Source organism: Saccopteryx bilineata, chromosome 8 (assembly GCF_036850765.1).
Source record: "Saccopteryx bilineata isolate mSacBil1 chromosome 8, mSacBil1_pri_phased_curated, whole genome shotgun sequence".
In the NCBI taxonomy this organism is placed as follows: Eukaryota; Metazoa; Chordata; class Mammalia; order Chiroptera; family Emballonuridae; genus Saccopteryx; species Saccopteryx bilineata.
In genome coordinates this window covers 27,252,002-27,268,662 of record NC_089497.1, presented here as the reverse complement: position 1 = coordinate 27,268,662, position 16,661 = coordinate 27,252,002, and the positions used below count along the sequence as shown (strand labels likewise).

The 16,661-nt window shown below is 36.9% G+C and overlaps 2 protein-coding genes across 8 annotated transcripts in view; one reads left to right on the top strand and one right to left on the bottom strand.

Annotated features, from left to right (window-relative positions):
* Positions 1-16,661, top strand: part of TRMT10C (tRNA methyltransferase 10C, mitochondrial RNase P subunit) — a 203,696-nt gene that overhangs the window by 19,876 nt on the left and 167,159 nt on the right. The window lies entirely within an intron of this gene.
* Positions 1-16,661, bottom strand: part of SENP7 (SUMO specific peptidase 7) — a 156,227-nt gene that overhangs the window by 2,663 nt on the left and 136,903 nt on the right. For all 7 annotated transcript variants that reach the window (XM_066241676.1, XM_066241675.1, XM_066241678.1 and 4 more), the window contains 6 exons: positions 15,162-15,254; positions 13,386-13,507; positions 12,345-12,397; positions 4,625-4,668; positions 4,465-4,533; positions 3,615-3,765 (listed from right to left, as the gene is read on the bottom strand). In XM_066241676.1, the coding sequence (XP_066097773.1) occupies positions 3,615-3,765; positions 4,465-4,533; positions 4,625-4,668; positions 12,345-12,397; positions 13,386-13,507; positions 15,162-15,254 (532 nt within the window). The remainder of the gene's footprint in view (positions 1-3,614; positions 3,766-4,464; positions 4,534-4,624; positions 4,669-12,344; positions 12,398-13,385; positions 13,508-15,161; positions 15,255-16,661) is intronic.

The window sequence follows — 16,661 nt, the reverse complement described above, 5'->3', positions numbered from 1 at the left end:
GGTGCTGCAACTATGAGTCTATGCTTCTAATCTCTCTCCCTTCCTGTCTGTCTCTGTCTCTCACTCTTTCTCTGTCTCTCTCTCTCACTAAAAAATAAAAATTAAAAAAAAAACAAAATAGCTAATTTAATGGCTTCAAGAACTGCTGTATTTTCATTACTTAAGCTTAACCAGGGAGTTGCAAGTTATAACTGCAAAGACTTCTCCCCATCCCTCAGTGTTTTATAAATAAATAAATAACTGCTAAAGAAGGCTACCCCTAAATCATCTTTATAAATCCGATGAAACTATTAGAAGCCAGATATAAGAAGGACTTACATCTTAAATTAAAGACTTACATCTTGAAAGAATGGACTGACTGTGATTCTTGGAGCAAATGTCAGAGAAGATTTACTATGCATGTATTTTTTATTAGAATTAATATTGTTTTTGTTAGGGTTTAGTTAGAAGTTCCACAGGTTAGGAGTGGTCTACCCCAAACCTATTTTTTTTCCAGCAAAGCTCAGTTAGATTACTGCACAAATTTGTAAAACACAAGGTTTAGTTTTTTGAGTAGTTTCCCCAGAAACCTTAAAGATGCTACAACCTATATTAGAAGTATATTCTACAAATACATATCTATCAACAATTCAATCTAAAAATCAAAATAAACAGGCAGAACAGAAACAGACTCATAGATACAGAGAACGTTTTGACAGCTGACTGAGGGGAGGTGGGTTGGGGATGGGTGAAGAAGGTGAAGGGATTAAGAAGTACAAATCGGCTGTTACAGAAGAGTCATGGGGATGTCAAGTCCAGCACAGGGAGTAGAGTTAATAATACTCTGATAACTGCGCATGGTGTCAGATGAGTATGGGATTTAGTGTGATGATCACTTAGTAAGTTATGCAATGTCTAATCATGGATGTACACCTAAAACTAATTAATAATGTATATAAACAGTAATTGAAAAATAAAAAATGATTTTAAAAAAGTATATTCTACTGGCCCTGGCTGGTTGGCTCGGCGGTGGAGCGTCGGCCTGGCATGTGGGGGACCCGTGTTCGATTCCCGGCCAGGGCACACAGGAGAGGCACCCATTTGCTTCTCCACCCCCACCCTCCTTCCTCTCTGTCTCTCTCTTCCCCTCCTGCAGCCGAGGCTCCAATGGAGCAAAAGATGGCCCGGGCGCTGGGGATGGCTCCTTGGCCTCTGCCCCAGGCGCTAGAGTGGCTCTGGTCGTGGCAGAGCGACGCCCCGGAGGGGCAGAGCATCGCCCCCTGGTGGGCAGAGTGTCGCCCCTGGTGGGCATGCCGGGTGGGTCCCGGTCGGGCGCATGCGGTTGTCTGTCTGACTGTCTCTCCCCATTTCCAGCTTAGAAACTTTAAAAAAAGAAAAAGAAAATAAAAAAAGTATATTCTACTGACTGAGGCTATATAAAATAGGATTATGTAACAAACTCAGAATATGTTATGTAATACGGTACTTAGAATATTCTAAAAATAAAACCAATTCGCTTTGAAAGATAGTAGTAGAAGATCAGAATTATCACCTTTAATGAAGTTCCAATTTGGAAAAAAAAATAAGCATAACATATTCAATGATTTCTTTTTTTTTTTTTTTTTTCATTTTTCTGAAGCTGGAAACAGGGAGAGACAGTCAGACAGACTCCCGCATGCGCCCGACCGGGATCCACCCGGCACGCCCACCAGGGGCGACGCTCTGCCCACCAGGGGACGATGCTCTGCCCATCCTGGGCGTCGCCATGTTGCGACCAGAGCCACTCTAGCGCCTGGGGCAGAGGCCACAGAGCCATCCCCAGCGCCCGGGCCATCTTTGCTCCAATGGAGCCTTGGCTGCGGAAGGGGAAGAGAGAGACAGAGAGGAAAGCGCGGCGGAGGGGTGGAGAAGCAAATGGGCGCTTCTCCTGTGTGCCCTGGCCGGAATCGAACCCGGGTCCTCCACACGCTAGGCCGACGCTCTACTGCTGAGCCAACCGGCCAGGGCTCAATGATTTCTATAATGTGTACCATATTCTGCTATATATTCTCATTCCTCTCCAACTATACAAAAGTTATAACTGTAGCTTATTATAATCCTCCCCCTTTGAAAGTACCTGTAAGGATTTTCCAAGCAAGTGTAACTATCCTGTTCCTATACATATATCTTCATTATGACACTGGTAATGACTGAAGTAATAGGTGACAGTTCAAAAACCAAAGAGTGATTCCTTACTATTTAACATTTATTCTTTAATATTTCTACAGTTTCTATAGTCTCTGATAAGCTAGAAAATACCAACCATGTTTGTCATTGTACTTTTCTAGTTTATGGTTTTCTAAACTCTTTGAATGCAAGAATCTAGTTCTGAAAATATTTCTTCAGATTTGTCGGGCTTACTCTCTTCATGCCGCCCCATCTGTTTTCTTCTCTTTTTTTCTTTTAGCAAGAGAGAGAAAGAGAGAGACAAACAGGAAGACAGGCATAGAGATGAGAAGCATCAACTCTAGTTGCGGCACTTGAGTTGTTCATTAATTGCTTTCTCAAACATGCCTTGATGGGGAAGGGGGCGCAGCTTCAGCCTAATTAAGCTGGGTTTCAAGCCAGTGACCTTTGGGCTCAAGTCAGCAACCATGGGTTCATGTCTGTGAACCCACACTCAAGCCAGTAACCCCGCTCTCAAGCTGGTGAGCCTGTGCTCAAGATGGCAACCTCAGGGTTTCGAACCTGGGTCCTCAGCATCCGAGCTGACACTCTGTCTATTGCACTACCACCTGGTCAGGCTCTGTTCTCTTTTTATGTCCTTTTTTCTCTGAGCAAATTGGATACTCCCTGTTGTCTTTTTTTTTGAAGTTCACTAACCCTATCTTCTGCTATATACAGTATGCATAAACCCATCCAACAAGTTCTTCATTTCAAGTGTATCATTATACATTTTCAGCTCTAGAATGTTCATTTGATTTTTTTTTTTTTAGTTGACTCCGTTTCTTGCCTAACCAGGCAGTGGCGCAGCTGACAGAGCATCAACCTGGGATGCAGAGGACCCAAGTTAGAAACCCCATGGTAACTGGCTTGAGTACAGGCTCATCTGGCTTGAGTGCAGGCTCATCTAGCTTTAGGACAGACTCACCGGCTTGAGCACAGGGTCACTGGCTTGAGCATGGGATCATAGCCATGACCCTATGGTCACTGGCTTGAGTCCACAGGTTGCTGGCTTAAAGCCCAAGGTCACTGACTTCAGCAAGGAGCCACTGGCTCAGCTGGAGCATCCCCACCAGGTCAAGGCACATATGAGAAAGCAGTCAATGTACAATTAAGGTGCAGCAACAAAAAATTGATGCTTTTCATCTCTCTTCCTTCCAGTCTGTCTGTTCTCTGTCTGTCCCTGTCTCACTAAAAAAAAAAAAGATTCCATCTCTTCATACATTTTATCTTTGACTATTTTCTCTAACATGTTAATTGAATCATTTCTAAGCTCTCATCTGCTAAGTCTAATAATTGAATTATTTGTGGTTCAATTTCTTTTCTTTTTTCTTTCCTGATTACCTATAACATTTCCTGCTTCTTTGCTTACCCAGTAATTTGTGATTGCATCCTGTAATTGTGAATATAAATTTATTTATATGTTTACATACCTTAAAGAAGCTTTCCACGTATTGTAGCAAATATACTCCACAATCACTGCTATTATCTTGCTTAAGAACTTTAGGGCATAGGTCCACCATGTTTGTTTTGCTGAATTCACGATGGGTTTTTCGTTTAACTTCCCACTCTACTTCTAAATACCTTAAATCATCAAAAGGAAAGGTGACTTGAATAGAAAGCTCTTTACTACTATGCAACACTTTCAAAAAGGTGACTAAACATTTGCTGTCAGCTGTGCTGGCTCAAGCCAAATTTCTAAAGACTGAACTTTAACAGTAGAAATTATAATATGTGAGACTTCAAAAGTCTTACTTTAAAGAAAATCATCTAAGTTTCAAACTAAAACTTGACCTTTTTCAACAACTCAGCTTTCACAACTCAGAAAAACATAGTCATTTAAATCACAAGGTAGACTACCAAATTACTGGTATTTTAAAACTTTAGCTGCTAGATTTTTCCAGATCCGTCAAGTAAATTATAAAATTACACACAGACATCATACACACAGTAATAATGTGAAAGTTATTTTTTCTAAAGTGTTACATTTGATAACCACTAACATTTGCACTGCTCCTTTGTAAAATTGTGCTTTTGTTCAATTATGAATACAAATTCTGAATTTACTTTTAATATAATCCTTAAGAAATATTAATAATACTTGAATATTAACACTTAACAGGGGATATTTATTATAGATTAGATTTATAGGCCTCATCTAAATACATAAAGAAATATAATAAATATAATTATGATATAGTCTTCTGAGTAATTTTTAAGGTATCTTCAAAATTACTGAAATTTTTAGGTTAACAGATTACAGAGTAAACTGTCATTACTTACTCTCTTAAATTCTGCGCTGTGTTTTGTATAGAAGCAGCTTTCAAGGAGTCTAGTACAAGAATGCATGGCCTATGAAGAGCAGAGGGAGAAATCAAGATGTGCATATTTGTATATGAAGGGAAACTAAATATCTGAAAATATTATTAGAGCATGTACCTACCTTTTACACACTTTCTTTGGTATTGACATATTCATCTCGGTACTCTGAAATAAAATTAATTTTTATGACTATTATAATTTTTAAAGCTAGCTTGAATAAATTAATATTCGGTTACTCTCTAAAATGTTTCAAACAACTTTGAAATTAAAATTTCAAGTACGAGTTATTTACATCATCTGAAATGAGCAAATTGCATTTATAAAAATTCATTATTTTCTTATAGTGGTGAAACAGTAGTTTATACAGTTTTACATTTGGCCCCAAGAAATTATGAACCTTGAATATGTCCTAAAAAACCTGAAATTTAAATTACTTCTATTCAGAGTTATCATCTTAAGCAAATATGAACAAGTTAATTTAACCTATGCTAACATACACTCTCTACTTCAACAAATGTCAGTAGAGACACATTGCTTCCCTCTGAAGCATGAAAAGCAGAGAATTAATGTATAGTAAGGGAAAAAGAATGGCTCTTTTGCTGATCAATTTGAGAAACAATAGAATAAACTTAAACATTTCTTTAAAGCAAAACATCTCAGCATCTTTATTATTCTAATATAACAGTGAATCTCTTAAGACTGAAATAAGAAAGTTGGGATGGGAATTTAAAATATTTTCCTGCTGCACTTCAAAAATTTAAGAAGATACCAAGATGGCAGCAGAGTAGGCAGACGTACAGACTCCCAGCTCACACCACCAAACTGGATTACATATTAATTTATGAACAATCAATGTGAAAAACCAACTTTGGACTACAAGAACAGGTCTCAAAACCCAAGGAGCAAAGAAGACGACACATTGAACCTGGTAGGGAGCACCAAGGTGCGGTGGGTCTCCCCTGCTTATAGGAGCAAAGGGGAGGTAAGGCTGAGAGCTCAGAAGGGCTCTCATTCCAAGGAGAAGAGCAGAAAGTACCACTCACAGCCACTTGCCTGGGAACATGGGAATGAGGTGTGCTGAGAGGGCTGGCTTGTCTTCCAAAAGAAAAGTGGGGAGAGAGAGACAGACAGTGATACGCAGAGGAATGCATGAAAGGACCTTAGAAGCTGACTCATTCAGTGCAGAGGAGGCCATAACTGGGGGAGGGGTTGATCCCTCCACACAGCACAAGCCTAAAATGGTTCTGGGTGACCCACCACCAAAAAGTTCTCCAGCTCCAATCAGTGCAACAAGACACAGCTGAAAAAAGGAAGTAGGAAAGAGAGGCACTAACTCAGGTCTCCATGGAGATTTGAGATACATCTCCCCCTACTGAAGCAGAGAAAGCACCCTGTCTCCATGAGAGAAGCTGGCAGGTCACGCCTTCAGAGTCTCAGGTTACACCCACTGCATTGCTGCATACAATTTCAAATAAGCCTCCTGCTAAGTTCAGTATACAAGATTACCATAGAGTTAAGAAAACTAAGAAGAAAACAAACAAATCAAGACTTCAAAGCAGTTCTACTAGAAAAGCCAAATCCAACAGCTGATTACAAACAACAGCTGATGCCAACCCAAGAAGACTTGAAATAACACAACTGAAAATTGGAGGCAGACAACACCAACCACAGACTTAGCCAGCTCTATAAATAATACACCCAAATGAGGATGGTATATACAGACAAAATGGGAAGACAGAGAAGTGCAATACAAATGAATCAACAGAGAAACCCCCAGAAAATGAATTGAGTGAGATGGAAATGAGCAAACTACTGGTTGCAGAGTTTAAGATAATGATTATTAGAATGCTGAAAAATCTTAGAATAACAATGGATGGACACAATGAACACATAAATAAAGAGAATAGTAAGCATCAAAAAGGACATTGAAATAATAAAGAATAACTATTCAGACATGACAAATAATATATCAGAAATAAAGACTAAACTAGAAGCAATCAAAAGCAAGCTGGATGAAGCAGAAGATCAAATCAGCAATTTAGAAGACAAGATAAATGAAAACACAAAAGCAAAGCAGCAAAAAGAAAAAGCAGCAGGCTGAAAAAATCTGAGGAAAACTATAAAAGAACTCTGTGTCAACTAAAAAGAAACAACATCCACATCATAGGGGTTTCAGTAAAAAAAGAAGAGAAATAACAAGAAATAGAGACCTTGTTCAATCAAATCAGAGCTGAAAACTTCCCTAAACTGATGCAGGAAAAAGTCACACAAGTTCAAGAACCACAGAGAACTCCATTAAAAAGAAACCCAAAGAAATCTACACCAAGACACATCATAATTAAAATACCAAAGCTAAGAGATAAAGAGAAAATATTAAAAGGTGCTAGAGAAAAATAGGCTATTACCTACAAAGGAGACCCCATAATGATGACATCCAACTTCTCAACAGAAACACTTGAGGCCAGAAGGGAATGGCAAGAAATATTCAAAGTAATGCAGAACAAGAGCTGATAAGAAAGACTACTTTATCCAGCAACTATTGTTTAAAATGGAAGGAGAAATAAAAAGCTTCCCAGACAAAAAAACTCAAGGAATTCATTACAACCAAACCAATGCTGCAAGAAATGTTAAGGGGCCTGTTGTAAACAGAACAAAAAGGAAAAAGAATATAGTAAAAGAGGAATAGAGCTTTAAAGAATAAAATGACAAAAAACAACTGCATATCAATAATAACATAAAATGTAAATGGATTAAATGATCCTATCAAAAGAGATAGGGTAGCTGTGTGGATAAGAAAACAGGACCCATACATATGCTGTCTACAAGAGACACATCTCAAAACAAAAGATATACATAGACTAAAAGTAAAAGGATGGCAAAAAATATTTCATGCAAATACAAATGAAAAAAAAGCTGGGGTAGCAATACGTAGATCAGACAAAATGAACTTTAAAATAGAGGCTATAGTAAAAGATAAAGAAGGACACTACATAATGATAAAAGGAGCAATCCAACAGGGAGATATAACTATTATAAATATCTATGCACCTAATATAGGAGCACCTAAATGTATAAAGCAGACTTTGATGGATATAAAGGGCGAGATCACCAGCAATACTGTAATAGCAGGAGATTTCAATACCCCACTAACATCACTAGACAGATACTCAAAGAAAATTAACAAAGAAACAGCAGACTTAAAGGACACACTAGATCAACTCGATTTAATAGATATCTGCAGAACCTTTCACCCTAAAGCAGCAGAATATACATTGTTTTAAAGTGCTCATGGTACATTCTCTAGGATAGACCACATGTTAAGGCACAAAAGTGGTCTCAACAAATTTAAGAAGATTAAAATTATATCAAGCACTTTCTCTGATCACTATGGCATGAAACTAGAAATCAACCACAACAGAAAAACTGAAAAATACTCAAACAAACATGGAAACTAAATAGCATGTTATTAAATAACAAATGGGTTAAAAATGAGATCAAAAAAGAAATTTAAAAAATTCCTAGAAATGAATGATAATGAGCATACCACAACTCAAAATTTATGGGACACAGCAAAAGTAGTTCTGAGAGGGAAGCTCATAGAATTACAGGCATTCCTTAAGAAGCTAGAAAAAGTTCAAATAAACAACTTGACCCTGCATCTAAAAGAACTAGAAAAAGAACAGCAAGTAAAGCCCAGAGCTAGTAGAAGGAAGAAAATAATAAAGATCAGAGCAGAAATAAATGACATAGAGGCTAAAGAAATAATAAAGAGAATCAATGAAACCAAGAGCTGGTTCTTTGAAAGGGTAAACAAGATCAATAAACCTTTATCAGACTCACCAAGAAAAAAAGAGAGGACTCAAATAAATAAAATTAGAAATGAGAGGGGAGAAATAACAACTGACACAACAGAAATATAAAATAGTGCAAGAAAATACTATGAAGAACTATATGCCAAAAAATTAGACAACTTAGGTGAAGTAGACAAATTCCTTGAAACATATCTTTCAAAAATCAACCCAGAAGAATCAGAAAACCTAAACAGACCAATTACAAGAAATGAGATCAAAATAGTTATCAAAAAACTCCTAACAAACAAAAGCCCTGGGCCAGATGGCTTCACAGGTGAATTCTACCCAATATTCAAAGAAGAACTAACTCCTATCCTTCTCAAACTATTTCAGAATATTCAAGAGGAAGGAAGACTTCCAAGCTCCTTTCATGAGGCGAGCATAATTCTAATTCCAAAACCAGACAAGCACAACACAAAGAAAAAAGATTATAGGCCAATATCCCTGATGAATTTCAATGCTAAAATCCTCAACAAAATATTAGCAAATTGGATCGAGTAATATATGAAAAAAATCATACACCATTATCAAGTGGGATTTGTTCTGGGGAGGCAAGGATAGAACAATATTTGTAAATCAATCAATGTAATACATCATATAAACAAAAAAAAGAAAAACCACATAATAATTTCAATAGATGCAGAAAAGCATTTGATAAAATCCACCACCCATTTATAATCAAAACGCTCAGCAAAGTGGAAATACAGGGAATATACCTCAATATGATAAAGACCATCTATGACAAACCCACAACCAACATCATAATCAATGGGCAAAATTAAAAGCAATCCCCTTAAGATCAGGAACAAGGCAGGGGTGCCCCCTTTCACCACTCTTATTCAACATAGTTCTGGAAGCCCTAGCCACAGCAAACAGACAAGAAGAAGAAAAAGAAGGCATCCAAATTGGAAAAGAAAAAGTAAAACTATTATTATTTGCAGATGATATGATATTGTATATAGAAAGCCTTAAAGTCTCAGTCAAAAAACTACTGGACCTAATAAATGAATTCAGCAAGGTGGCAGGATATAAAATTAATACACAGAAATCAGAGGCATTTTACACACCAACAATGAACTGTCAGAAAGAGAAATTAAAGAGACAATCCCCTTCACTATTACAACAAAAACCAAAAAGTACCTAGGAGTAAATTTAACCAAGGAGATTAAAGACTTGTACTTGGAAAATTATAAAACATTGATAAAAGAAATCAGGGAAGATACAAACAAGTGGAAGCATATACCGTGCTCATGGTTAGGAAGAATAAACATCATTAAAATGTCTATATTACCCAAAGCAATTTATAAATTCAATGCAATACCAATTAAAATACCAATGATATACTTCAAAGATATAGAACACATATTTCAATTTTTTTTATTTTTTTTAAAAGAGACAGACAGTCAGAGAGAGGGATAGATAGGGACAGACAGACAGGAACAGAGAGATGAGAAGCATCAATCACATTGCGACAGCTTAGTTGTTCATTGATTGCTTTTTCATATGTGCCTTGACCGTGGGCCTTCAGCAGACCAAGTAACCCCTTGCTTGAGCCAGCGACCTTGGGTCCAAGCTGGTGAGCCTTGCTCAAGCCAGATGAGCCCACGCTCAAGCCGGCGACCTCGGGGTCTCGAACCTGGGTCCTTCCACATCCCAGTCCGACGCTCTATCCACTGCACCATCGCCTGGTCAGGCCATATTCCAAAAATTTTTATGGAACCAAAAAAGAACACGAAGAGTCTCAGCAATCTTGAAAAGGAAGAATAAAGCGGGAGGTACCACACTTCCTGATATCAAGTTATACTACAAGGCCATTGTACTCAAAACAGTCTGGTACTGGCATAAGAACAGGCATATAGATCAATGGAACAGAATAAAGCATCCAGAAATAAACCCATACTTTTATGGACAACTGATATTTAACAAAGGAGGTAAGAGCATACAATGGAGTAAAGACAGCCTCTTTAATAAATGGTGTTGGGAAAATTGGACATCTACCTGCATAAAAGTGAAACTAGACCACCAACTTACACCGTTCACAAAAATAAACTCAAAATGTATAAAAGACTTAAATGTAAGTTGTGAAACCATAAGCATCTTAGAAGAAAACAGACAGTAAGCTCTCCGACATCTCTTGCAGCAATATATTTGCCGATTTATCTCCTCTGGCAAGTGAAATAAAAGACAGGATAAACAAATGGGACTATATCAAACTAAAAAGCTTTTGCACAGCTAAAGACAATAAAAACAATAAAAAGATAAACCACACAATGGGAGAACATATACAACAATACATCTGATAGGGGTTAACAACCAAAATTTATAAAGAACTTGTAAAACTCAACACCAGGAAGACAATCCAATCAAAAAATAGGCAAAAGAAATGAATAGACACTCTCCAAAGAGGACAGACAGATGGCCAATAGGCATATGAAAAAATGCTCAACATCACTAATCATTAGAGAAATGCAAATTAAAACCACAATGAGATATCACCTCACACCAGTCAGAATGGCGCTCATCAAGAAAATAACACAGAATAAATGCTGGCGAGGATGTGGAGAAAAGGGAACCCTCCTGCACTGCTGGTGGGAATGCAGACTGGTGCAGCCACTGTGGAAAACAGTATGGAGATTACTCAAAAGATTAAAAATCGAACTGCCTTTTGACCCAGCTATACCACTTTTAGGAATATACCCCAAGAACACCATAGACCTGTTACAAAAGAAGAAATGCACTCCCACGTTTATGGCAGCATTGTTCACAATAGCGAAGATCTGGAAACAGCCCAGATCAAGTGTCCGTCAGTGGACGAGTGGATTAGAAAGCTGTGGTACATATATACAGTGGAATACTATAAGGCCATGAAAAAGAAGGAAATATTACCTTTTGCAACAACATGGGTGGACCTGGAAACTATTATGTTAAGTGAAAGAAGCCAGGCAGAGAAAGAAAAATATCATATGACCTCACTCTTTTGAGAAATCCTATGAACAATGTGAACTGAGGAACTGAACTGAGACAGAGGGGGGATCAAAGGGACCAGAGGAAAAGAGGACAGAGGGAAAAGAGATGATAGGATGGGATAAACCTGAAGGGAAGGGGGGAGGGCGATACTGGGAAGGGGACAAGGGGTTGTGGAGGGGAATAAGGGGGAGGGAGGATGCATTCAGGGCAACACTAGAACCTATGTAAACACAATAAATTAAATTTTAAAAAATTGTAAGAAAAAAAAAAAAGACTGAAATAGCACACAGGGTTTACCCAACTTAACTGACCTTTTTCATTATAAACTATGTCTTAGAACAAGTATTCTAAAGAACCCAATCTGGGGAACCCGGCTCTAGAAGCAAGAAGGAACTTTCCAATCCTGCAGAAAAGGACCACCTTCTGTAAGCCTACCCTATACCAGTAAAAACAAAGACATGACAATGCCAGGGAGACTGCTGCTATTATATGTTCACAAAATTCATTAGATGGCTACCTTAGATCAATTAAGACATCGAATCTAGATCATGCATACTAGTTTGGAGGGTTTTATACAGAAAAGTTCACAGAAACTATCTTAGTCTTGGGAGTCATGTGGATTGACCCTGAGTCTATTTTGAATAATTTTTATCAGCAATTCACAATAGAAAATAGAAAATAAATAATATGCTTGCTTAACTTAGTAATTACTCTAAATACAAAAAATTGTTAACATAAGAAAGAATAAAAGTAAATCTGACCAACAGAAATTAGAAAAGCAGTCAATGAAGATGATCAGATAAACTACCATCTAAACAAACCTAGGGAGTTAAAGTAAGTTAAATAGATGCAAAAGGAATGATAACTTCTCGTGTTCTCTTTTCTACCCCCCAAAATCCAAAGAATCATAAAGCAGCAAAATTTAATTATAGGCAACTAATGTCCATGCTAGCCCACCTGGCTATTCTATTTTATACAGAGGCATGCATTTTCCTCCTTTCTATCTATAAAGAACATACTTACTTGGGAATTCACTGTACCCGTGGGTAGTGCTGAAGTAGCACATAGATCATTATCTAGTTAGAGATAACAGAGCAGTTATGAGTCTTTATGTCTAATACGAAGTATTTAGATAAGCTTAAATTCTATTTTGTATACACATAGTATTTAAAGGGGAAAAAAATTACCTGGGATCTATTCAATTTTTTTCATGGTTAATGTTATAAACAAAATTCAATTTAATGGATAAAAGTGACAATGGTCAGCTATTATCAGACAAGATATAAACACCAGAGCCAAAACCTGAAATACCAGTCAGCAGGCCTGTTTTCTCTGAAAAGACAATCTTCAAAGATGGATCACTAATCAAAATGTCTGCCATTTTAATGTGGAGGAGTATCAATTTGCCTAGTGAGAGTTCCTTTAAACTATGATCATAGTGTTGCAAAAGCACACTTTAGAAGCAGAGACAATTAGAAAAAATTAAAAATAATCAGTTTTATCAGATTTACCCCCCCCCCCAGGTTTAGGCAATATTGATTATAATGGCTATTATTAATTTTGCTTGCTTCTCTGGCTATAGCTATAAAAAAACACACAATTTTGATTTTTCTTCTTCAAAGAAAGTAGGCTTATTTGCTTTCTTAATTAAGACTAGGAATGCAGCATCAGAAAAAACATGGAAGAATTTATAAGAGACTCAATATTACCTAGCCAAATCACTCGTGTCAACAAGAATTGTGCTACTTTATATTTAATAAAAGGGGGGGGGGATTTCAAGCTATGCGAAGATCCATGGCATGGTTTCTCAGTCATAAAAGCAAGATTATTCTATAAAAAGTGCTATGATGAACCTTGATATAACAGTATATAACAGCATAACAAGAATTACATTTTGTCTATATATGAGGATGGGCATCTATCATGAAAATTTCAGATTTCTTATTATTCAAATAAATTTAATGATAATAAAGAACTATGCACCTTTTAACATCACACTATTCCCTATAATCATTTCACTGTTGTCATGATTAAAAACACCATTTACATTATTAAGTTTATCACCTATCGTTTTGTTGTGCTGGGATTGCTGAGCCTGGGATTGCTGGGATATGGTTTGTGGAAAATCTTCATAAACAACTTCTTCTAACCATGGAAAACAAATGACTGCAAGATACCAGTGAGACCTATTAAAAAAGATATACAATCTTAACACAAAATCTAAACAATGCAGAAGAATATGGTCTACAGATATAGCTAAGAAAGTGGTATGACAAACTTTGTATCAATTTTAAAGAAGTCAACTATAATATCTGATATAATTTAGAGCAGTGGTCCCCAACCTTTTTTGGGCCACGGTTTAATGTCAGAAAATATTTTCACAGACCAGCCTTTAGGGTAGGACGGATAAATGTATCACGTGGCCAAGAGAAGTGTCAAGAGTGAGTCTCAGACAGTTGTAACAGAGGGAATCTGGTCATTTTTTTAAATAAAACATTGTTCAGACTTAAATATAAATAAAACAGAAATAATGTAAGTTATTTATTCTTTCTCTGCAGACCGGTACCAAATGGCCCACGGACCGATACCAGTCTGCGGTCTGGGGGTTGGGAACCACTGATATAGAGCACACATTCTAAAACTAATTAAATAAGAAGACTGCTTAAGAGGCCCTGGCTGGTTGGCTCAGTGATAGATTGTCAGTCTGGAGTGTGGACATCCAGGTCTCAATTCCCGGCCAGGGCACACAGGAGAAGCGACCATCTGCTTCTCCACCCCTCCCCCACTCCTTCCTCTCTCTCTCATTTTCTCCCGCAGCCACGGCTCCATTGGAGCAGGGTTGGCCCGGGCACTGAGGATGGCTCCATGGCCTCCACCTCAGGTGCCAGAATGACTCCGGTTGTAACAGAGCAACGCCTCAGATGGGCAGAGCATCGCCCCCCGGTGGGTATGCCGGGTGGATCCTGGTCAGGTGCATGCAAGAGTCTGTCTCTCTGCCTCCCTGCTTCTCACTTCAGAAAAATACAAAAAAAAAAAAAAAAAAGACTACTTAAGATAACATCTGAGTAATTCAAACTTATTTACATTCATATAGTCAGTGTTTTCTGTTGTGGATTCACTTTAATAAACAAACTTATAGAATCACCGTTTTTCTATCAGTGCTTGAACAGCTTATTCTCTTAAATATTTTAAGATTCACCCTAAAACCTTTTGATCTTTTATTTAGAAAATCTTTTCTTGAGTCCAAAAAAATTCAATGTCTCAGTCATTCCAGTCTTGTGGATATGTCATTTTTCTTCACTATATTTATAATATAACCACTGTCAAACCAAAATCCAAGATAAATAACTCATTGTTTTAGCTATATCTTTAGAAAAAGATTTATAATAATATCTGGGATTTATGTATCCACACAGTTTACTGATTACTAATCTAAAAATGTCCAAAATATGTTTTTCTATACTCTCTCCAATTCTTTTTTTTTTTTTACAGAGACAGAGAGAGGGATAGATAGAGACAGACAGACAGAAATGGAGAGAGATGAGAAGCATCAATCATTAGTTTTTCATTGCAACACCTTAGGTGTTCATTGATTGCTCTCATATGTGCCTTGACCGTGGGCCTTCAGCAGATCGAGTAACCCCTTGCTCAAGCCAGCAACCTTGGACTCAAGCTGGTAAGCTTTGCTCAAATCAGATGAGCCTGCACTCAAGCTGGCGACCTTGGGGTCTCAAACCTGGGTCCTCTGTATCCCAGTCCGACACTCTATCCACTGCACCACCACCTGGTTATTGGAAACAAAATTTAAAATTTTGTTTTAAAATAATCTGAAATACTCACGACTCGTTTACAGGCACAAAGATGTAATCCTTATTAAAGATGTTTATGTGACGAGTCCATCTTCTTACCCTTTTATGTCTTTTTTGTGCCATTCTGTAAATACGAAAGATAGATATATTTGATATATAAAAAATTAAAAATTAAAGATAAGGATTTCAAGAGTCATTTTTATAACTGAAAATTGCTAGGTTTAGTTTCTTTAACATTCCTAGTCAAGATATATAATATATAACATACTAGAAAATTATCTCCTTTTATTAACTCCTGGGTATTCTTAAATCTGATCACTATTTATAAGTAATATAATAGACAGAAAAAAAGCAACAATTTATAAAATGTTTTGTAGATTCCAACAGTGGCACAACAACTGAATATGAACATCCATACCCTAATTATCCTTTTTAGTTCCCTCTGGGCATGATGTAAATTATTATTATTAAGCCTTTACAGCATTGCCTAAATGTTATATCTGTGAATAAGGGAGATGTTCTGAAACATAATGGAAGAGAAAGAAGGAGGCATATATTCTTAGATTTTTAAAGATGAAACATCTCTCTTCATTTCATATATAAACAAACTAGAGAACAATGAGTAAGTATAGCCACCATTTGTCTATCTTTTATTATATTTTTCAACAAATATTTATTAGGTTCCTATGAACAAATAATGAAAATCACCCCCACTGCCCTAAAGGAATTTATTTAAAACTGCGGACAGGGCAAAAAACAAGAAATAACAAAAAATGCAAGTGTTATAAGAAATTGCTTTATAGCATCTAGGAAAGCCACCTACAAAAGAGTCAGGAAACACACAAAAAAAAAACAAATAATAATTTCTTTCTTTATATCATCAGGGAAGTTAAGGAAGAAAGATATCAAACCAAGTTTGGATGTCAAAAAGTAATTTTAGAACCCTGGCTGGTTAGCTCAGTTGGTTAGAGTGTTGTCTCAATATGACAAGGTTGAGAGTTCAATCCCCAATTAGGGCACATACAAGAATCAACCAATGAATCCATAAATAAGTGAAACAACAAATCTCTCTCTCTCTCTCTCTCTCTCTGTCTCTCTCTTTCTCTCTCTCTCCCTCAAATAAATTTTAAAATAGAAAATAATAAATAGATAAAATAATTTTAGGAAGGGGGTGGCATTTAACTTTGGCGTAAAGGAGGTAGTATGTGACTTCTGGATCAGAAATCAGTCTCTTGAAGAACCTCTTTTTATGCTGAGAATTAAACAAATCATGACATTCTTACAGATTTATATACCAATAGGAAACAGACTTCTCTTGCCTGATGCCTGCTCATCGGCCTAACTAACCAAACTTACAGGGGTAGAATGAGGAATAAGATGGGATCCAGAACAGGCTAAACGATGTACGTACTGTAGTAGGAATTAACACTATGTGGAAGACTAACTTCATAAAATAATCAGGAGTCATATTACGGAATTTTCTTATTTCAGAATGACCCAAACATTACAAGATTATAAACAATTGCTTTCC